Source organism: Balaenoptera ricei, chromosome 3 (assembly GCF_028023285.1).
Source record: "Balaenoptera ricei isolate mBalRic1 chromosome 3, mBalRic1.hap2, whole genome shotgun sequence".
Classification (NCBI taxonomy): Eukaryota; Metazoa; Chordata; class Mammalia; order Artiodactyla; family Balaenopteridae; genus Balaenoptera; species Balaenoptera ricei.
The window spans coordinates 56,084,704-56,108,857 of NC_082641.1; the positions used below are offsets into that span (position 1 = coordinate 56,084,704).

The 24,154-nt window shown below is 36.3% G+C and overlaps 1 protein-coding gene across 1 annotated transcript; it reads left to right on the plus strand.

Moving 5' to 3' along the window:
- The first annotated feature begins 644 nt into the window (after positions 1-644).
- LOC132362291 (general transcription factor IIH subunit 2) lies at positions 645-22,764 on the plus strand. Its single transcript, XM_059916546.1, has 16 exons — positions 645-715; positions 3,335-3,422; positions 4,065-4,142; positions 4,466-4,502; positions 4,728-4,814; positions 6,215-6,265; positions 6,584-6,638; positions 10,608-10,713; positions 11,946-12,036; positions 12,203-12,290; positions 12,790-12,897; positions 14,454-14,517; positions 16,217-16,320; positions 16,891-16,993; positions 19,180-19,219; positions 21,047-22,764. The coding sequence occupies exons 2-16, from the start codon at positions 3,367-3,369 to the stop codon at positions 21,164-21,166; spliced, it is 1,188 nt and encodes a 395-aa protein (XP_059772529.1). The 5' UTR covers positions 645-715; positions 3,335-3,366; the 3' UTR covers positions 21,167-22,764.
- The last annotated feature ends 1,390 nt before the right edge of the window (positions 22,765-24,154 follow it).

The following is a 24,154-nucleotide window of genomic DNA, read 5'->3' on the forward strand; positions in this document are numbered from 1 at the left end:
TCTGATCATGGTTCGACTGTCTTCTTGGCATGCGGGATCTTATTTCCCCCACCAGGGATCGAACCTGTGAACCCTGCAGTGGAAGTCTTAACCACCGGACCACCAGGGAAGTCCCCTGACCACCTATTTTAAACCGCAACACTTTCCCCCTTCCATGCTTAATTTTTCTCTATGGCACAATCACCATTTGATACAGTATGTTTTTCTTCATAATTGTCATGAGGGCAAGGATTTTTGTCAGTTTTTCATTTCTATTTCCTCAGTGCTTAGAACTGTACCAGGCCCCAAAATAGGTGCTCAATAAATATTTGTGTCATTTAGCAGGAGCAGCGGAGCAGTCCAGGAAAACCGCTGCACGGCAAGCTGGCTCCGCTGAGTCTGCTGATGTGGTCGGAGTCCTTCATGCCAACCTTTTGTAAAGAATAAAATCAAGTCTCAGATCCCGGATGGACGGCTACCGGGCCTCCAACTTTCCAAGAGCGAATGGCCACCACTCTTCCCGCCTCTTTGCGAAGAGCTGGAAGGAAGCAGGACGTCCCTCCCCGCAAAGTCAGCAACACGGTTGCTCCGGCCTGCGAGCGCCACGCTCCGGCCACCACCGCTCCCAGCAGCCGGAACGTTTGCGCGTCGCCACCGCGCGCGGCGGAAGGACTTCGGCGGCGCCCTCAGAGCAAATTGTGCAGAGCTTCCGGCAGAGCGGCCCTCAGCAGGACAGGTGAGGCCGTGGTAGAGGTTTGCCCGGAGCCGAGGCGGGGATTCGAGGCCTGGGAAGTGTGGCAGCGGGAGGGGCCTTCGCGGCTGGAAGCGGGGATTGCAGGGCCCAGAACCGCCTCGTAGGGAATGAGGATGTGTGGGAGGGGGCGGAGGGCAACTTCCGTCTAGGGAGCTGCATAGAAGCGTCTGGGGCAGCAGTCTGGAGAGCGGCTCTCCTGCCCTAAGGCAGGGCACGAGTTTGGGGACTTGTGGTCCTGGGTTCTAGCTCGTCACCAGCCTCCAGCTGTGTGGCCTCAATAGAGTTACCAGCCTCAGAGCCTTGAGTTCCACACCTGAAAAGCAGGACAGTTATCACCCTTGCCTGCCGCACAGCGCTTGGCAGGGTTAGGTGTGAGGGAAAGCTTCATAAATTGCGATGTGGGGTGCAGATCTCATTTGTTACAGGTAGCTCTCTGAGCTCATGTGAAGGAATCATACCACCAGGCTTCCCCAGGGGGAAGTGGCTTTCCTGGGGTTGGATTCCCAGCGATATTTGTAAGAAGATGGAATATTGGGCAGTCATAGGCAGTTGGAGATATTGACCTAAGAGTTTACCAAGTATATTTTCCTCCAGGCTGCCTAAATCCCTTCTCTATTAACTGCATGCATTGTAAACATCCAACTTCCCTTTGAACATCTGCAGTTGTGGGGATCTTAATACCTCTGTCGTATCCCTGTAATTTCCCATTGCAGACAGTTCGAATTAAGAAGTCCTTGTATGCAGTGAGCCAGAGGTGGTCCTGCTTGCAGTTTCTGCTCATACAGTTCTCACTTTGTTTCTGAACTTTCAGAGAATTAAAAGTAATAAAATAAAATACAGTTTAAATATTGATGTGATGGATGGCAGTAGCCACGTCTTTAAGAATTTAAGCTTTTGATTTTTGACATTCATGATAAATACAAAAACACCTCCATGGAAGATCAAAATGTCCAATTTAGTCACTGTATGCTGTGTTACTACACTCATCATTAAACCTACAAGGCACCAACATGGTGTGTTGAAATAGCACTGATGTCAGAATTAAGGCACTTCTTGTTATTTCAGGATACTAAAGTGGATCACCTGATCTCCTGAAACAAATGAATCTCTTCCAGTGCCAGGGAGTGGCTTCTTAATTCACTGAGACACACAGAACTTTAGCAAATAATATCTGATTGTAGCAGGTGCCAGAGAAAGCGGTGATGCCATAAAAGCAGTCTTCAACTTGTCAATAGGTTTTAATTCCAGAAGTCCATTTATAAAAATCTATATATATTTAGATTTTAAGTATATTTTTCTATAGGGAAAATGAAATAAATGAGGTTGAGGTCTTGGTTATCGTCCTCATCACAAAAATTAATCTTTGCCCCTGCCAATGATGGGATTTGTTTTGTCCTTAATGTCTTGGCACTTGGGATTCCTTTGATCTTTCATTTATGGTAGAAGGAAGTTGAAAGTGAGAATGTAGAATGGGGAGGGAGATTCCATTGGGGAGGTTGGAGGTGTGGATGTGATGGGGGTGTTTATTACTTGGTTATGGTTAATAGAGTCCTCCCAACACCAAATTTTTCCCTGATTATTATTATTATTATTTTTTTCAGATCCTATGATCTTTTTTCTAAAATAACATGTGAAATCCAGACAAAACAAAATGCAAATGTTTTAAATTTTTAACTTTGAAATAATTTTAGATTTACAGAAAAGTTGCAAAAAAAGAAAAGTACAGAGTTTCTATATAACCTCCCTCTTGAGACAGCCTGAGCTAATGTATAAAGTTCCTTTCCAAATGCTTACTAAAATTATTTAAATAATAATGAAATTATTAAATAATTAAATAAAATTTAAAATAAATTAATTGAGCTCAAAATCAAGATGGGGTATCCCTGATTATTAAAGAAATACATGTTCATATTGAAAATATGAAAATGCAGAAAAGAATAAAGAAGCAAAAAACCAATCATCCTTAATTGTAATATCCCATCAAAACCATTTGTCCTATTTATTGAATTACTAAATATTTCCTTTTTCTTTTAATAGTTGGGGTTATAGTGTAGGTTTAATATTGTATTTTTTAAAAAATTGTGAGCCATAAGCATTTATCATTTATGAATAATAATAAGTTTCATTTAAAAACTTGATTATGAGAAAATTCACACAAACACAAAGGTGGAAAGATAGTACAGTGAATCACCATATATTCATCACTCAGCTGTAATAAGCAGCAGTTGTGGCTCATGTTTCATCTATACCTGTACCCACTTCCCATAATTCTATGGTTCTGGCCTATGACACATCTTTAATACATTTTTGTTTTTTTTTTAAGTTGTAAAGAGATGCTTATTTCTGGTGGTGCCAAATTTGTGCATAATTATTCATATTCGTTCTTGGGGATGGGAAAAGAGTTCCATGAGGATTTTAAAGTATTTTTCATTCAGCTACAATTATTGAATAAATTGCAAAGAATAAGATGATTTTGCATTCTGAGTTTTTTTTTTTACTTTGTATGTTTACTTCCCTCTCTTTACTTTTCAAATTTAATTGTATGCATTTGGTGACAAACATCTTTAATCAATTCACAATCTAATGATTTTTTTTTAACAGAATATTGAGTAATACAATACAGTAAGAAAAAAATGGATGAAGAGCCTGAAAGAACTAAGCGATGGGAAGGAGGCTATGAAAGAACATGGTAAGTAGGGCATTATTACTTTCCCTTCCCTTTTAGACGTTGTTTTGGGTTTTGTTTTTTTTGGTTTGTTTTTACAACTTTATTGAAGTATATTTTACACATGTTAACATTCACCTGTTTCTTATGTATAATTCAATGATTTTTAGAAAATTTACTAGATTGTGCAATCATCAACATAAATCAGTTTTAGAACATTTTTACCACCCCAGTAATATCCCTCATGTCCATTTACAATTAATTCCATTCCCACCTCCAGTCCTAGGCAACTACTGTGTGCTTTCTGTTTCTCTAGATTTGCCCTTTCTGGACATTTCATGTAAATGTAATCATATAATATGTGGTCAGTTGTGTCTGACTTCTTTAACTGAACATACTGTTTTCAAGTTCATCCATGTTGTTGCATGTATCAGTAATTCATTCCTTTTTATTGTTGAATAGTATTCTGTTAATATGTTTATGCCATGTTTTTATTCATCCTTTCACCATTTGATGGACATTTAGATTGTTTATAATTTTTGGCTGTTATGAATAATGCAGCTGTGAACATTCAGGTGCCAATCTTTGTGTGGACATATGTTTTCATTTCTCTTGGGTTAATAAAATTTTAGCTTATCTTTTCAAACAAGTAATTATTGCTTACAGGGAGATTCTTAAAGAAGATGAATCAGGATCACTTAAAGCTACAATAGAAGACATTCTCTTCAAAGCAAAGAGAAAAAGGTAGGTAAACTTTGTGTGTGTTACAAAAGGTAAAATATATTCCTTTAAGCGTTTCTGTCCACTTACGGCCACTCCTTGGTACTTCATTTGAGCTGTGTTTCAGGGAAACTGACTTGTAGCCTTCTAAATAGGGGGAAGGAGCCTGCAACCTAGTGCCTCAGCAGGGAAATTGATCTTCAGGGACTGTCCAAAATGCCCATAATTATATGCATCCATAAGTTAATAATTTATTTCACTAAAAAAATGCAGGTTAGTTGAAAAGTTGTAATGATTTTTCAGGTAGTAGATGGTATTCCATTAAAATGTTTGCATGATTTTAACAGGGTATTTGAGCACCATGGACAAGTTCGACTTGGAATGGTATGTTATTCTTTTTTCCTTTTCTGGTACAGGACTAGTTTGAGTTAGAGAAACATTCTGGCTTAATAGAATAAACAACAGTAAAACAAACTTTTTAAAGGAATATATTAAAAATATATGTGTAGAATATATGAATACTAAATGACATTTTTACTTCTTGATCAAAAATGTATTTGAAAATTGTTCTTATTTGTGTGTTTTGTTTTTGGGGTTTTTTTTTGGTAGATGCGCCATCTTTATGTGGTAGTAGATGGATCAAGAACAATGGAAGACCAGGATTTAAAGCCAAATAGACTGACATGTACTTTAAAGGTATACTAAAATTATTCTAATTTGTACTACATGTGAGGAAGGATGCTGAATTCTATAAAAGAAACGGTTTTAAAGGAAGCAATCTTTTTTTTTTTTTTGAGCTAATACAAACTATAGCTAAGTAGAAGTGCTACCGGATCATTTACGGAAATGGTATACCAAAATAGCTAATTATTTATGCCCTTAATTCCACTCCATGTTAGGATCTTGCTTTGTCAGTTATCCCTTTTCTTTATTGAATCTTCATTCTCCTTTGACTTACTTGAATCAATCTCCTCAGCTTATAAACACATTCAGATTATTCCTAATTTATTAAAACCCATCCTCTGGGCTTCCCTGGTGGCGCAGTGGTTGAGAATCTGCCTGTTAATGCAGGGGACACGGGTTCGAGCCCTGGTCTGGGAAGATCCCACATGCCACGGAGCAGCTGGGCCCGTGAGCCACAACTACTGAGCCTGCGCGTCCGGAGCCTGTGCCCCGCAACGGGAGGGGCCGCGATAGTGAAAGGCCCGCGCACCGCGATGAAGAGCGGTCCCCGCACCGCGATGAAGAGTGGCCCCCGCTTGCCGCAACTAGAGAAAGCCCTCGCACGAACCGAAGACCCAACACAGCCAAAAATAAATAATAAATAAATAAAGTAGCTATAAAAAAATTTAAAAAAAAAAAAAAAAAAAAAAAAAAAAAAAACCCATCCTCAATTTTGCTTATTCTCCTGTTTGTCTTTATTGGATCTTTTCCTTGTTTAGATTGTTTCTGTCTCATATGTCCAAATGGTTCCATCTTTTAAGGCTTAGCTCAAACCTACCTCATCACTTACCATTTCAAATTCAGGTTTATTTAATATTTTAATTTTTATTTATTTAATATTTCAAAATTTATTATTTTTTATTTATTTAATATTTTTACTTCTGAGCATTTTTTGAAAATCTATAAACTTAAAAATCATTAGAAACAATGCTTGATAAGTAGATTTCACAGGGACTTCCCTGGTGGTGCAGTGGTTAAGAATCCGCCTGCCAATGCAGGGGACATGGGTTCAGTCCCTGGTCCAGGAAGATCCCACATGCTGTGGAGCAACGAAACCTGTGCGCCACAACTACTGAAGCCACGCTCTAGAGCCTGCGAGCCACAACTACTGAAGCCTGCGTGCCATAACTACTGAAGCCCACATGCCTAGAGCCTGTGCTCTGCAACAAGAGAAGCCACCGCAATGAGAAGCCTGTGCACCGCAACGAAGAATAGCCCCTGCTCGCCGCAACTAGAGAAAGCCCACATGCAGCAATGAAGACCCAACGCAGCCAAAAACAAATAATTAAAAAAAAAAAGATTGCACAAAACCTGTTTTCTGTGGTTGTTGTTTTGCCCTTATCTAGTATTTCCTTTTTGTTTTCTTTAAACAGTTGTTGGAATACTTCGTAGAGGAATATTTTGATCAAAATCCTATTAGTCAGGTACGTGGATAAGTGATATAATTCAGAATTAGCATCCTGATATTATTGCCAAATATAATTTATTTTTTTAAAACATTGTACATATATTCTATTGGTGATTAAGTGATTCAGATCGTGTACAAGTTTCTGGGACACTTAGCAATGAAAAGCAAGATAACTCTAGAAGTTAATGTACAGTGAACACATAGCTCAGTTTATATCAGAAGTTTCTCATGTTACTTATTCCTTTTGTAATTAGTCATTTATTTTAGTTACGTACATTCTTATCAAGAAGAAATAATTTGTTAAATTAATAATCTTTTTTTTTTTTATTTTGAGATTGGAATAATTGTAACAAAGAGTAAAAGAGCTGAAAAACTGACTGAACTCTCAGGTATGCATAAAATTACCTTTATAGCACTCAAGGACTTGGCTTTATTTACCCAACCTTGTAACTCTGTTTGTAAGGTTGCCTAATAAGTAAAATGAAGCCTTTCTGCAGGCTTTTTAGCTAAAACACTTAAAAAACCCTCTATTAAACTCTTGGTCTCTAAAATGACCTGTTTTTTTGTCTTGTTTTGTTTTGCCGCCCACACGGCATGAGGGATCTTAGTTCCCCAGCCAGGGATCAAACCCATGTCCCCTGCAATGGAAGCGCGGAGTCTTAACCACTGGACTGCCAGGGAAGTCCCTAAAATGACCTGTTTTAAATTGAGTTCTGTTTTTTCATTTTTTTTTTTTTAATTGAGTTCTGCGCAGTCGTGAATAGTATTATAATGAATGTAAATGTTTATTCTTACCCTGAAAGCATTAAGATAAAATTATTTTAACCATTAAGAAGATCCACTTAATCTTAAAATTAATTTTTTAAAGGTAAACCTCTAATTTAAAGAACAAAGAGTATAAAAATTGAATTGTAGTTGTTAATGATTAGATTTTCTGCTTGCATGACATGCCTAACTGAATTTTATTCTCTTAAGAGATAATAATGGCAGATTTTATTTGCTTTGGTATATGTGCTATTGCAAACTTACATCACTAATTCTATTTTATTTTCTGTAAAATACACTATCCCTTAAATGTGGTTCTCAGCCTTTCATCCTCACCAATACACATAAAATTGACACACTTCCATCATTAGTAATTTTTCATTATGGCAGTAAGTAGTGAAGTGTATGTTAGCCTGGGGTCATCCAGGAAACTCAGTTGGAAGTAATCCAAAAAATCACAAACTAGCTTAAGGGCAAAGGGGAAATTACCGGCTCATGTTGAAAGGTGGGCTGACTTCACATATAGTTGTTTCTGTCTGGCTTCATTCTCTGATAGGTTTTCTGAGAGGTGAAAAGATGTCTATTAATAGCCCAAGTCTACATGACCCTCCTAGTCCGTAGCCTCAGCACAGGTTCCAAAGAGGACTCTTATTGACCCTTATTATGATCTGCCCATCCATGAGCCGTCAAAGTGGCCAAGGGAATGAAGTATTTTGTTGGTAGGCCTGGCTTACATGTCTGTGTCTGGAGTAGGGTAGAAGCAGGGTAAGTTCCATTTGAACCACATAGTCTAAACTGGATTCTTACACAGTGAAGGAAGGATGGTTCCCCTAAGAAAAGGATGTAGGGCCGACCCTCTTGCGTGCCCCCTCCCCCAAGTTAATAGTAATATTCTATGGGTGCACAGAGATGAAAAATCCTCTGGTGATTCTTATAGGCCTCTTGAAAGTACCCTCTCTTCCTCTGAACAGAATCACTGCTATAAACCACACTGACAATAATGTAAGTATGCTTTTTTTCTGTACTCATAACACAGTAGGAGATAAAAAATTGTTTTGTATGGTATGGTAGAAAGAAAAGTGGATAGAGAGCCAGAAGATTTTGAGTGCTGGTCCTGCCACTGGGTAGGCATATGTCTTTGGGCAAATCACTTAACTTATTAGATTTGTTTCTCAGTTATGAAATGAAGGAATTAGACTTAGGTACTTTTCATTTCTAAAATTTTATGATTCCAAGAATAAATACTTGCAGTATATAGCTGACCCTTGAACAACTTGAGGATTAGGAATGCTGACCCTCTGCACAGTTGAAAATCTGCGTATAACTTTACAGTCGGTACTCTGTTTCCGTGGTTCCACATCCGTGAGTTCAACCAACTGCATATCATGTAGTACTCTAGTACATACTTAGTGAAAAAAAATCTGCATATAAGTAGACCCACATAGTTCATACACTTATTGTTCAAGGGTCCACTGTATATTAACTATGGCAAATGGTTAATATTTTAAAACTTATTCAAATAAATAAGAACACCAAGAAGCTCCAACTAGATGTATGGGCAAAGAAGATAGACAATTCATGCCAGAATAAAAAGAGGAATTAAATAACGATTAAAAAAGAAAGTTTAACATGAAATTTCTAAAAATCTTATATTTGTATTTGTATGGAAATATGTATGGAAATATGTTAATATAAATGTTTCAGACATTGCATGAAATTTCTAAAAATCTTATATGTTCTGGTATAATGTTATAAGTAATAATCCTAGTTATTACTTTAAAATGTATATCTCAGAAATAACTAATTTTCTTGTCAACTGCATTATTATGAACTTTCATCAAATCTTTAACCGTGGTCATTTTTAAGTCTTTTGTCATTTACAGACAGTTCTGGGTGTACTCTGATGATTTTGTAAATATGTTCCTATAAAAGGGTTTCAGAAAAAAAAAAAAAAAAAAAGAAAGTTTAGCCAAACTAGTGTTAAAAAAAAAAAAAATCCCGCTCAACAACATTTTACATATTTTAAATGACCAAAATGAAGTTTCAAAAGCAATATATGGCTTGCTGAACCATGGAGAAACTGGTACTTATAATGCTGATAGTCTGGTTAATTTGTTTAACATTTTCTGGAAAAGAGCCATAAAAATGTTCCTTGGAGGACTTCCCTGGTGGTCCTGTGGTTAGGACTCCACACTTTCATTGCTGAGGGCACGGGTTCAATCCCTGGTCGGGGAACTAAGATCCCGCAAGCCGTGCGGCACGGCCAAGGGGGAAAAAAAAAAGGTATTAAAAAAAAATATTCCTTGGAGTATACTTAGGAAATGTTATAAAAGAAGAAAAAGCCTCACTCCACAAATATACTGTCTGCAATGGTATGTATTGGGCTGGCCAAAAAGTTCGTTCGGGCTTTTCCGATGATGTTACAGAAAAACCTGAATGAACTCTGGCCAACCCACTATAATAGTGACAAATTGGAAGTAAATGTTCAGTGGTATGAAGGTAGTTTGCTATATGATAAACTCGATGTTTCATTGTTGTTAATTAATATGAAGACAATGTTGAAATAGGAGGAAATGTCTGAAGAATACCATATTTTACTGAATCTCAGATTCTGCCATTTGTAAGATACCTTTATTTTATGAGCCATCAAGAAGGAAACACTCTAGAAATTAATCTTTGATACAATGTCAAATGATACGTGAATTGTTCATACCAGCTTCTTGGTGGTTTGACATGCCTGTCAACTATTCTAAAGAATTTGGCGGTTTCTCTTCCCTTCATTTGTATTGCTTAGCATGAGACAGACAGTCTTTTCAGATGTTATTTCAATAACAACGTAACACAGTTTTGTCTCTTTGTGGAAATCCTCTTTTTTGGGTCTTATAAAGTGCTTGTTTTTTACCCCTGAAGAAAAAAATGGAATTGCAGGCATTCTTCTATCAATGAGTTTTTGCTTCACCAATAACAAATTTACACCTCACTGTTCTGTTCCATGCCTTTCTACATAAAAATATAACCGTCTGTATTAGCCTTTCTAAAAACACTTTAAATTACAGTTAAACTCAACATGAACAGCACAAACAATGCACGTGATACAGTTGAAGCAGCAACACATCAACAGCGTTCATAGGTTCGCCCATGAGCAGGCAGTGACAGCTGTGTCACAAACGCTGCCTGGCTGCCAGTGATTGTAAGACACATCGTGATTTCAGGGCTGTTAAAATGTGAACATATATTAGTATTAAAAATGATGAAATAGGAAATATTAAGAGTAAAAATTTACACACTCTAGGTTAATATTATTAAAATGTGTGCTAATAGACAAAGAGATTATTTGTATTCTGTTTTTTCAGTATGAGTGAGACTTTATATAACAAAACATTTCTGATGAAAGTGCAACTTGCTGATAAGAACCTGCTATATAAAAAATAAATAAAATTCAAAAATTCAAAAAAAATGCAACTTGCTAAAAATGTAAATCAAAGGGATTCTGTTGTTTAACATCATAGATATGTAAATTTGGGAGAAAGGTAAATTTCTATAATGTATATATAGATTTTTATTAAAAGTAGATTATTCCATTTCTATTTTAGGAAACCCAAGGAAACACATAATATCTTTGAAGAAAGCTGTAGATATGACTTGCCATGGAGAGCCATCTCTTTATAACTCCTTAAGCATGGCTATGCAGACTCTAAAGTTAGTATTTTACACTTATTGTTTATAATTTATTTCAAAGTTTTTTGAATGAGTTAAGTTGAAATGATATGTTAATATGTGTCTCCATAAACCCAGCTATAATGAAATCATTATTGAGAGAAATATGTAATGTCATTTATAATGTTTAGTATGGTGTTGGTAAGTAATTTTTATTTTACATTTTAGTTGCTGAGGTATATCCTTAAAGGTTTTAGAAAAATAAAATTAAAGCTGTAGTAATATTAGTACAAAAGAAATATAAAAAATATTTTATTGAAAATTGATTGTATATGGAATTTAATGTGATATAATAACTGAGTTTGTTGTACGTTGTTTTTTATTAACTTATTTTGTAATACATCTATAAATTAATAGCACTTTTCTAGCAAGTTTAACTATGTGGAATATAGTTAAAGCCCCAAAGAAAGTGTTCAATATATTTAAAGCTTATATATTTTATCCCTGGATAGTCTGTCCTGACTCAGATTTTTATACTTTTATATGATAGTTTTTTAGTTTTGAAGTAGATGAGAAGGAGGTAACACACATAGTGAAGGTAGGCACAATAGCAGCATCCACAAGTGAAAGCTGAGCCTAACAATGAAAATATAAGCAGGAAAGCTACAAATAATTGATAAAATTGCTCCAAAAAGCATAGAAATATCTATTTGTTATAGAGGAGAACAGTTCATCACATCTTAAAATCCCATAAAGCATCATTTAATTAAATGGTACACAAACATTACTGTTTATGAATATTATGACTGAATCAACATGAGATTAAATTATAGTCTTTAAAAAAGAAGTATGTTACTATTTTCAAGCCACACATACGCACCTTAAAGTTGATTCCTATAGTATTGTCATACTTTCCAATGTACACTTTAGACTTTGTATGAAACAAATCTATTAGAATGTAAGCTTCATGATGTCAGGAACCTTGTTGGTCTCGTTTATCACTTTATCCCCAGAACTTAAAAGAGTATTCAAGAAATATTTATTGAATGAATAAGTGAATCAGTGAATTTTTTTTAAGTGTGTAGCTAATTTTAGAAAAATTGGCATTAAGGTTTTTAGGGTATACTCACAATTCATTCCTTTGTAATGTTGAAACAAATGGGGTTATTCTGTAGTCTTAAGTGTGTAAACCATGTGTACTATTGTTTCTGAGTTAAGTTTTTTATTAGTGTTATTTGTTATACCTAATTGGAGTGGTTTTTATCTTTCTTTAGACACATGCCCGGACATACAAGTAGAGAAGTCCTAATCATCTTTAGCAGTCTCACAACCTGTGATCCATCTAATATCTATGATCTAATCAAGGTAGAACCAATAATTTCTTCATAATCAAAATCAAAGTTACAACTCTAAAGAGAATTCTATAGTGAATTTATTACTAGTTTTCAGAACATTCTATTTTTCAAACACATTAATTATTCAATTTTTTTTTCTTTCCTCAAAACTCTCCATTTTCTTGGATTTTACGAAGACCCTAAAGGCAGCTAAAATTAGAGTGTCTGTTATTGGATTGTCTGCAGAGGTTCGGGTTTGCACTGTGCTTGCTCGTGAAACTGGTGGTATATATCTAGAATCTTCAATATTTACTCATAATTACTATGTAAAGTAACAGTTTATTAATTAGGATGTTTTTATATGTTTTTTAAGCTGCTAAACTTAAATCAGTTCATGTTCTGAAGTCCAAAATATGGGTAGTTACATTAAATATATCACCGATTCTATAAGCTATCATCTCAGAATGCAAGGAATTTTCAGTAGTTATGTCAGTGTTCAGAGGAAGCATTAGAACTCTTGAAAAGCTGGAAATTTTACTATATTAATACTTAGTGAAGAACTTGTAACTTGGCTTTAATTAAATTATAATTACAGTTATTCCTAGAGAAGTCAATTTAGAGATGTTATTTAAAGTTTTTGAAAAATGATAATTTAACTTAAGTATTTACTTTGAAAATGAACATTTTCAGATGGTAAAACTTTTACAGAATTATATAGAAATTACAGTTCATTCTTATGTCTGGAAAGCTGTTGTTTCTTCTCTTTTACTTCTCGTCTTGTTAGGCACATACCATGTTATTTTAGATGAAAGCCATTACAAAGAATTGCTGACACATCATGTTAGTCCTCCGCCTGCCAGCTCAAGCTCTGAATGCTCACTTATTCGTATGGGTAAGTATTTATTTTGTGTTATTTAAGTAATTAATTAATTAATTTTTATTTTTAATTTTCTTTTCGGCCGCACCACTTGCAGAATCTTAAATAGTTCCCCAACCCGGGATCGAACCCCGGCCACTCCAGTGAAAGTGCCACGTCCTAACCACTGGACTGCCAGGGAATTCCCTATTTTGTGTTATTTTAAAATAGACATTTAAAAAAATATATTTTGACTCAAGCTAGACTTTCTATCTCATTTGCACAAGTTATTTTAACGTTTAAGAATTTCTTGTATTTAACTTAAATGTTTTATAATTAGAGAAAATTATGCTGTTGAAGCAATTTTGGGACATACAGAGAAGTAAAAAGAAAATTAAACTCACTTGTAGTCCTATCACTCAAGGAACACTACTGGTTTTTTTTTTTTAATTGTTAAGGTTAGAAAGGTATAAAGACACTGTTTATAGAGAAATTCTTGTATTAAGAAATCAAAAAAGCTATAAAATCTGTACTGTTTTATCAAAGCTATGTAATACAATTATTATTTTATAGTAAACATTTATTTGTAAATTGAAATTGAAAAAGCCCAACTTTTTTGTAATTTGTAATTGAAAAAGCCCAACTTTCAATACAAAAAGAGACTCCTTGTTTAATGTGCATTTTTAAACTGTCAGTGAGATGGAATGCTTTTCTGCCTTGTTTTTGGCCATTTATAGCACTGTTCAACCTCTCTTTCCTGTTTCCTCATCTCACGTGATATTAGTATCTATTTCATTGTGTGTTGCAACGATTGAGTTAATACAGACCAAGTATTTAGAGTAATGCTTGATATAAATACTCAGTACATTTTAGATATTATGTTGGCTAATCTTTTGGATTTACTGATACATTTCCTTAGCCTATCTTAAAGTTATTTTTAAACTTATAATAATTCTCCAAATTGATTTATTAGAACCATTTAGGAATATCAACCCATTTTCAGTCACCTGATACAAATGTTTTTTCAATTGGTCACTTTCCTTTACTTTTATTTATTTGTTTTGAAATGTAGATAGGTTTAAAATTTTTATATAGAATGAAATTTCTCTTTTTTTATGGTTTCTGCTTTTCTTAGACTTGTTTTCAGAATTTAAAAATATATATGGAAAATAAACTACATGGGTTTGGACATTCCAAAATTTTTAACTAGAAGTATGTTCTTATATAAAATGAAAGTAGACTATATTATAGACTCCTCTGTTATATCAAAGTATTTAAAAATTACACACATTTTCTTTTTAAAAAGCAATGTGTGTTAAGTGTTGTTAAATTAGAAAATATGGATATGAACTTTAGAATCTGAGGCCATATGTATGGACAGATCTTTCCCCCATTTCCTCCACTATTAATTCTTTTTCAAACTGGGAATTACTGTCAGTTTGACCGTGCTATAATAAACATATCTAAAAGGCAGGAAAGAGAACTTTTGCACAACTTAGTGGGCTTTCTGGTAGGAACATTTTTAGGTTTCTATTACTAGAATTTTTCTGTTTCCTTGGGGAAAAAAAAGTAATACATTTTCTTCTGTGAAGGATTTCCTCAGCATACCATTGCTTCTCTGTCTGATCAAGATGCAAAACCCTCTTTCAGTATGGCGTAAGTAAAAACCTTGAAACTGTCCGTGATAATGTTTTTACATTGTTAAGTCCTTCCTGTAAGTTATAAATTTAAAAGATGGACTTGAAATGTAATGGCTTTTGTAGAAGATTACTTTCTATGTAGCTGTAAAAAGGAGAGAAAACTATATATACTTCTGTAATATTACTAAGTAAAACAGTAAGGTAGAGAAAAGTGTATAGTGTGCTACCAATCATCTAAGAAGAGGGTGGAGGTTTGAGTAGACACATTCTTGTTTATATTAATAATAAAAATAGGAATGAAACCAAAAAGTAAAAAGTAAAAAAATGTTTACTAACGCAATGTGTGGAGAAAGGCAAAGAGATAGATCCTAGACTTTTCTGCATATAACTTGTTTTAACTTTGGAGCTTTACATTTTACATAATTATAAAACAAAAGTAAATTTAAGAAAGTAATTCTTAAAACTCATAAATAAGAAATAAGACTACTGTCTTTAGCTATAAAAGTGTAATAGGGACTAGATTTACACTTCTGTCTCCTTGCAGAAAACCAAACAAAATATACAAAACTGTGGTTTTCGTACATTGGACAACAGGCAGTGCAGATAATGATCCCTGGGGAAACAAATGAGGTGGGCCCTCTGATTGCAGCTTACTGCCTAGAGAGAATTTCCAGGCTGCTGTGCAGGGAGGGAAGACCCACACAGAGCCAGGAGGTTTTGCTCCGTTCAGAAACAAAGTTCAGAGTTTGCGGGGGTGGGGTGGAAGCGACTACCATTTTGCAGGGCAGAGTACTCAAGAGTAAAGAGCTGCACAGAGAGCTCTGGAGAGCTTCAGAGACCTCCCCACGAGTCATTAGCTGAGTGTTGATCTGTACATTCCTGTCCGGAAACTCCTGGAGGCCAGGGAAAGAAGAGCTGGAGAGGAGCAGCAGAACAATCCCTAGAGCTCACACGGGGCAGGGAGTAGTCCGTGTTCCCACCAGTCAGTGTGGAAAGGCCTCTTAACACCACAGGCATTGAATAGAGTCCACAGTCATGAAACCAAATTAACTCTAGACTAGCAGCTGTTCTGGACAGCCTAACAAACTTAAAAGCAAGTCTTGGCATCAAACTATTTCACAGTTACTTAAGTATATTCCAGAAAAAGCCACAGTGTATTTAAGGCAATGCAAAAAAAAAATCCAGCACCCAAAACAGAGCAAAATTCACAATATCTGGCAACCAATCAAAAATTACCAGTCATGCAAAGAAGTGGGAAAGTATGACCCATAACAAGGAGAAAAATCATAGAATGGAAACATATCCAGAAATAACACAGTTGATAGAAGTAGTAGGTTTGGTGTTAAAATAATTATTATAAGTATACTCCATATGCTCAGGAAAGTTGAGGAGTACATGAGTATCATAGGAGATATGGAAGATGGAAAAAAGACCCCAGTCAAATTTCTAGAGATGAAGAATACAGTGTTTTAGATGAAAAATAAGCTGGACTAGGATTAACAGCAGATTAGTTACTGAAGAAGAGGAGATGAGTGAATTCAAAGACATTAATGGAAACTATTCAAAACAAAATGCAGAGAGGAAAAAAAAGACAAAAATGAACAGTGTAAGTGAGCAGTGAAACAACTTGAAGTTTTTAAAATCAAAGTGGCTTTTGCTCTAACTGCTCACATCTTTATATATCACTTTTTAAAAAGTAATGTTTCCCCCCACAGGCATCTGGATAGCAACACTGAGCCAGGACTTACATTAGGAGGCTACTTCTGCCCCCAGTGTCGGGCAAAGTACTGTGAGCTTCCTGTTGAATGTAAAATCTGTGGTAAGAAACCAACTGTTCATTATCCAGTAAATTAATCTTGAATAACTTCTTACCTATATTGCTATTAAAATAAATATAAATATTAAGCTCTGCCTATGTTTCTGGATTTAATCTGTGAAAAAAGACATAGATTACTTTTTTTCATTGTGTGCCTAGTATTCCATTTTTAAAAATAAACATGGCATTCTAAAAGAGTTTCCTAATTCTCTTTCTGAAAAGAATTATGTTCTTTATAGGCAGTGCAGTAGATCTAGTAGACGTTTTTGCAGCTCTTCATAAAATAAATATATATATAAGGAGAATGAGAAGTTAAAGTAACAGAATTGTAGAATTTTATTTAATTTATAAGTAAGGAAATATGCCAAGAGAGGTCACATACTTAGTGACAGAACTAAGACTCCATCCTGGAGTCTCCTTTTATGGCCACAGGTAAACTAAAGAAATGAATGCCTGCAATCCTAAAAAAAAAGAACTTGAAAATATTTAGCCTAAGTTGTATCATTTGACATTTCAGCCATCATCTTTATGAGGTTTGGGTTATTAAATATGTCTTTCTGCTTTATGTGTTAGGTCTTACTCTGGTGTCTGCTCCCCACTTGGCACGGTCTTACCATCACTTATTTCCTTTGGATGCTTTTCAAGATATTCCCCTGGAAGAACATAATGGAGAAAGGTACATGAGTTTTGATTAATTTGTATCTGTTACAAGTGGTAATGTTTGAATATATTGTTACTACATTAAAAAAGAGTCATATTCACTTGGTCAAGATTACTGCTAATATAGAAAATGAGATGTAGAATGCCTTGTTTATGACTGAAATGATTCATTAAACAGATCTGGATCTCCAGAGATCTATTAATTTCCCTAAACCCATCTATGTGTAGTAAGAGTGGTGGTATGTTGGTAAATCAGCTCTCCAAAAAAGAAAAAAAAAAGCCCCGATTTGTAGCATTTGCTGATTTCCATGGTGTAAAACTGGAAGATTTATCCAGAAGGCCTAATATCAAAATAATATAACAAATAAAGAAAAGATCAAATGAAGAATATGAAAGAAATATTCAAAGATATTTTCTACTATCGAAGGAAAGAACTTTCTAGATTGAAAGGGACTGTCAAGTGCCTGACATATTGAAGGCAGACCTGCACTAAAGTGTATCATTGTGAAATTTCAGAATACACAGCAAAATACTAACCCTAAACATTTCTGGAGAGGGAGAATTGGGGCACATGACCTGGAATTAAAATTGTTTGGCTTCTCGTGAGCAACACTGGATGCTGACAGGGAGCAGTTTCCTTCAAAATTTGGAATGAGAATTATTACCAACCTGAATTATATACCTAACCAAGGTATTTAAGTGTAGGTAGAATAGGGACTTCCCTGGCAGTCCAGTGGTTAAGACTCCGTGCTTCCAATGCAGGGGTGTGGGTTCGATCTCTGGTCGGGGAACTAAGTTCCTACATGCCGCACAACGCAGCCAAAAAAAAAAAATGTAGGTAGAATAAAGATATTTTCAGACTTGTAACGTCTCAAGAGACTTTCTTAGGAAACTGTGGAAGAGATGATTCAAAAGAACTGAGAAAGAGAATGAATGAAAGAGAATAGGAATATTTACCTAATTCAAAAGTGGCTAAAGAAAGCTGTAGGATGACGTCCTAGAATGACACTTGTATGTCAGATATGGAGAACAGTCAGTCCTGTTTGGAGAAAGTCAGAATGCTCCAGGAGAGATGTCACCAGAGGATGGAAACTGTAGAATTCCTGATGTAGCTGAACATAACAAGAGGATATTCAGACGTCTCAGGGATCGGTTGGGGCTGAGTTAGTGGTAATTAGAAAACTTAAGCTTATGAATAACAATACAGTTATTAACTCCAGGAAAAAGTGTTTTACAGAGAGGAAAATTTGTATGGCATGGCTCAGCTGAATATGTCTATATAGTCATAATAAACTAAACATTTAATATTGTTCTATCCAAAATGACTTAACAAATGTCAATCTCAATTCTTTCTATGTAGTTATGTGTACCCATGCTATTGGTTCAAGATAGTTGAAAGAGAATTAAAATCTCATCTTCTATAGTGGGAGGATCATAGCCAATGGCCTATGAAAAAAACCAAGAGACAGCACTATGAGCATTTGCTCTGGAAATGAAGTGGGGGTGGGTAGGGACAGAACTGCTCTCTTTTGTAATAAATTTTGAGAACTTTTAATTCTTTAAACCATTCCTTGAAAATTAAGCCCTTAGGCATCCATTTTTATGATAAATTAACTTCTATCCATCCAGACTTGTACCAGCTGTCTGCTGTCTTTGGGAAAGTTGAAAAATAATCATGCAAATCATTTTCTGTAGGTCTTAATTCCCTTGCAGAATACCAGTTGAGAAATCATATTCATATTTAACCTTGACGAAAATAAAATAAAATTTGTTTAAGGAAGATTTTAAGCTGTCAGATGACCTTGGGATTTACTGTGGAATTTTCTTAAATTACTGGTATTCTTAATTCTTTCTCCTAAAAATCATATGTAAAGATAATTACAGTTGACCCTTGAACAACACGGATTTGAATTGCAAGGGTCCACATACTTGTAGATTTTTTCCATAAATACATATTACAGTACATGATCTACAGTTGGTTGAATCCTCGGATGTGGAACTGCTGATATGGAGGGTCAGAGAGCCAGAGGGCCAACTGTAAAGTTATACTCAGATTTTTGACCTTGGGCATTGGTACCCCTAGCCTGCGTGTTGTTCAGGGGTCAACTGTACTTAGTAATAAGAGAATTCTTGTTGAAATTTTCCTGAGCTATTTTAATGAGTGAGTCCTTAACAAAATGATTCTTAAACTTTCTTTTTCAGATTTTGTTATGCCTGTCAGGGGGAACTGAAAGACCAACATGTAAGTTCATGTGCTTTGTAAATATTAAGTATTGTACAATAAATATTGAGGAAATAGTATTATAAGTTTTCAATAGATTGTTGAAGACCAGACTCATATCGGGTTATTCCTCAGAAGTGTAACAGTAGGTAGAGATAAAATGGGAGCTGTTACAAACAGTTGTTTTGTAATTCTGCATTCTTATTTTGCTATAAAGATATTTTAGTACTTTGTCTTCAGTTTGCAAGCTAAACTGAAATACTGAAATATTAGTTTGGAAATACTAAAAGTTTTTTTCTCCATGATATACTTTAGGCACTCATAAGTCATTTTGAAGTTACCATTTAAGGTGACCACAGACCAAAGGTTATCCCCCCATTGTGCCACTGAGAAAATATTTTTTAAAATTTTGATGGGGCCAATTTGAACATATAAACTTATATAAAGTTGCAAATAAGATATATCACTGTCTAGTTTTAATTTTTTGTTAATTTAGTTACATGTCCATATTTAAAACTATACTTTATAAACTATATAAAATATTAGTTGAAAGGATGGCTTGTTTTATTCTACTCTCACATTTCATAAAACAGTTGTATCGGAGTTTCCTGGTGGTCTAGTGGTTAGGATTCGGTGCTTTCACTGCCGTGGCCCAGGTTCAATCCCTGGTTGGGGAACTGAGATCCCACAAGCCTTGAGGCATGGCAAAAAAAAAACCCCCAAAACCCAAATATATATATAAAAAACCAATTAAAAAAAACAATTTTATTAAGTTTTACATGCCTCTTTGACATCAGTAGCTGCATCCTCACTAGAACCACTTTTTGACTCATTTGAAAGTTTTTAAGAAGCACCATCTTTTTTTTTATAAATTTATCTTATTTTTCTTTATTTTTGGCTGCGCTGGGTCTTTGCTGCTGCGCGTGGGCTTTCTCTAGTTGTGGCGAGCGGGGGCTGTTCTTTGTTGCAGTGCGAGGGCTTCTCATTGCAGTGCCTTCTCTTGTTGCAGAGCATGGGCTCTAGGCGCGTGGGCTTCAGTAGTTGTGGTGCACGGGCTCAGTAGTTGTGGCTCGCGGGCTCTAGAGCGCAGGCTCAGTGGTTGTGGCACACGGGCTTAGTTGCTCCGCGGCATGTGGGATCTTCCCCGACCAGGGCTCGAACCCTTGTCTCCTGCATTGGCAGGCGGATTCTTAACCACTGTGCCACCAGGGAAGTCCCCAAGGGACTTTAAGGACTCAAAAACGAAGTTATTCCCTCATTTCTTTTTTTTTTCCTTTTATAAATTTATTTATTTTATTTATTTATTTTTGGCTGCATTGGGTCTTTGTTGCTGTGCGCAGGCTTTCTCTAGTTGCAGCGAGCAGGAGCTACTCTTTGTTGCGGTGCACGGGCTTCTCATTGTGGTGTCTTCTCTTGTTGCAGAGCACGGGCTCTAGGCACACGGGCTTCAGTAGTTGTGGCACGTGGGCTCAGTAGTTGTGTCTCGTGTGCTCCAGAGCTCAGGCTCAGTAGCTGTGGCACACGGGCTTAGTTGCTCCGTGACACGTGGGGTCAATCTTCCCAGACCAGGGCTTGAACCCATGTCCCCTGCATTGGCAGGCAGATTCTTAACCACTGCGCCACCAGGGAAGCCCCCTCCTTCATTTCTAAGGAATAATTTTTTGGAAAAAATTAATTGCCTTCGATTTGAGAATATATAGTACATTGGAACTAATAAAGTTGGTAGGTGAGTAGGGAAAAAGTAATAGAGATATAAAAGACCAAAGCAACTTGAATGTCTTCTAACTATGCTAACTTCTAACTTTTGGAAACTACTTTTTAAATTTAGTTTTCTTCTTTTCACTGCAGGTCTATGTTTGCACTGTGTGCCAAAATGTTTTTTGTGTGGACTGTGATATTTTTGTTCATGACTCTCTCCATTGTTGTCCTGGCTGTATTCATAAGATTCCAGCTCCTTCAGCTATTTGATTCCAGCATATAATACACATTGAGTGTGTTAAAAAGACATTTGCGACTGTAAATAAAATGATTCTTTAGAAGAAACTCCAGTGAAGAACAGTTCAAAAGGAAAGTCTGATCTAAGAAACCTATTACTTTAAAGCTTCCTCTGTAATGATTGGTAAAGTATTTACTTAATGATGTATATCTAATACCGCCATTTTGGTGGTTTGTTATCTGAGACTGGTTTACCTTTTATAGTTCAGGTTAATGAACTATCCTTGTTAGCCTCACTCATGTTCATACCCAGGGACTGTTTAACTTAATCCCCCTCAACTTTCCTACCCTGGGTCATCAGAAAAATGTAGGTGAGAATGTATGATGAGGTCCATGTTTCAGGTTCAATGAAGATATACTGTTATAGGCAGGACTCTTTCTAGGGTATACCCTTCTGAGAGTGAATCAGGTTTCCATAGCAAAGGTATGTTTATTTTAAATCTACGAACTTTAGTCACTCTAAATTGAGTTTCACTATGATATTCATGATTTTATAAATAACAATTCTTAGTGAAGAATGTTATCAGTAAAGACAATGTAATCCCACCCTGGAGAGTCTATTCAATAAATCTTGGAGGAAGCCCAGGAATATGCATTATTTTCAGTTATATATATATATATATTCTTTTTCAGATTCTTTTCCCTTATAGGTTATTAGAAAGAATATGTATTTTTAGCAGCACATGTGTGCACACACACACTAAGACATAATTTGACCAAAGTACAGATCTTTCTCTTTCTCTGACTCTTGAGTCATACTCTCCGCGCCTAGACCCAAAGGGTTCTTTACAAGTAAACAGACTTCGGCTCTAGGTAACCAAATTAACTGCTGTCTTCCTTCCTTTTGCTCTGTCCACAAGAGGTATCAGTGGCTTGAAGGAGATGCCTTTAACATAATCAGAATATTTTATCTCCCCCTACTTGAATTAAAAGAAAGGCCATGAGTAGGCACCTCTTGAAAAGTTACTTAGAAATATATTAGACACACACTCACACTACTGTATATAAAAGGGACATTGAGTGCCTTTTTGGGGGATGCTTTATCTCTTTCTACAATTTTGGGTTTTATTTGTATACTTGATAAGGTTAAAGTGAATATTTTAGTTAGACGTAAGGAGGAGTTTCCAGTCTCAAAATTATAGAGAGGGCTTCCCTGGTGGCGCAGTAGTTAAGAATCTGCCTGCCAATGCAGGGGACACAGGTTTGAGCCCTGGTCCGGGAAGATCCCACATGCCACGGAGCAACTAAGCCCATGAGCCACAGCTACTGAGCCTGCGCTCTAGAGCCCACGAGCCACAAATGCTGAGCCCACGTGCTGCAACTACTGAAGCGCGCACGCCTAGGGCCTGTGCTCTGCAACAAGAGAAGCCACCACAACGAGAAGCCCACACACCGCAACAAAGAGTAGCCCCCCGCTCGCCGCAACTAGAGAAAGCCTGCGCACAGCAACGAAGACCCAACGAAGCCAAAAATAAATAAATTAATTAATTTAAAAAAAATTATTGAGAAAATCCTGGTTTGTTTAAGATTATAGAAATAAAAATGGTGATCTAATAATACTGTTAGTTCTGGCCTTAGTTTCCCTCATGGAACTCCACAGTATACTACAATAATGAAGGAAACTTTTTAACATTAGGAATCTTTCTGAATAGTATGTCTTTCTGAGTTCTGTTTGATTAGAAAACTCCTTAAAGCTTAAAATTCATTATGAAAATTAGATTTATTTTAAATACTTTTGAATGTATACATTTCACTTCATATTCTTTTTTATTTTCCTGAAAGTCATTTTCTTTTAACTGAAGCATTTAGTCCATTTATATTTAATGTGCCTACTGATACATTTTAGTTTAAATCTATCATCTTACTTTGTGCTATTTGTTTCAACTACTCCATCTTCATTTTTCTCTTCTTTCTTGCCTTTTTTTGTTTGTTTTTTAAAATTTATTTTATTTATTTTGGGCTGCGTTGGGTCTTTGTTGTTGTGCGTGGGCTTTCTCTAGTTGCGGTGAGTGGGGGCTAGTCTTCATTGCGGTGCGCAGGCTTCTCATTGCGGTGGCTTCTCTTGTTGTGGAGCACGGGCTCTAGGCGCATGGAATTCAGTAGTTGTGGCACACGGGCTGTAGAGTGCAGGCTTAGTAGTTGTGGCGCACGGGCTTAGTTGCTCCGTGGCATGTGGAATCTTCCTGGCAGGGATCAAACCTGTGTCCCCTGCACTGGCAGGCGGATTCTTAACCACTGCGCCACCAGGGAAGTCCCTCTTGCCTTTTTTTGGATTGCTTGTTTCCCACCATTCTTTGTTTTCTTAAACTAGTTTGGAAATTGTATACTCTATTTTTATTCTTTTAGAGGTTATCTAGAAATTACAGTACACATAATTCCTTAACTTGGGTCCTCTAGAAAGTAGAACCTCAGGCAAAGGTGAAAGTATTGTTGCTTTATTTGGGAGATGCAGATCTAGGGAAGTATGGGTAAGGAAAAAAAGGGAAAGTGAGACAAGGAAAAACAATATGTTATCACAGTGGCCAGGCTTGATGACAAACTGTGAAGAGTCATAGGAGTCTCTCAGCAAGTGTGTTCACTTAGAGTTTGGGACTTCTCCAGAAGGTTTATAAAGAGAAGCTGCCCCTCTGCACAGTCTACCGAAGGGAGGAGGGGAGGGTAATGCAATTTCCTAACTTCTTCCATTTCCCACTAGCCAAGGCTTGCCACACAGGGCTGTGTCATCTGGTCCTTTGGTAACTGCTAAGGAAGCCAGCTGTCAGGCTCAGTGGTGTGGCGTTGCAGCCAACTCTGGAAGGTCAGATAGGCTTGGTGTGGTTCAGTTTGGACTCCAGCCCACTCAGGAAGCTGGGCAAAGGCAGCAGCAGTGCAGAGGAGGAGGCGGGCAGCACCTTGGAAAGAAGGGCATGACCAAGAGAATCTGAGGAAGCACTGCTTCCAGTACTCCTTCATAACATCAAA

Coding starts and splice junctions, on each gene's coding strand:
- LOC132362291 (XM_059916546.1), top strand. CDS start 3,367: ATGGATGAAGAGCCTGAAAGAACTAAGCGATGGGAAGGAGGCTATGAA. Junction 12,898..14,453: donor ATGCTCACTTATTCGTATGG/GTAAGTATTTAT, acceptor TCTTCTGTGAAG/GATTTCCTCAGCATACCATT. Junction 16,994..19,179: donor GAAGAACATAATGGAGAAAG/GTACATGAGTTT, acceptor TTTCTTTTTCAG/ATTTTGTTATGCCTGTCAGG.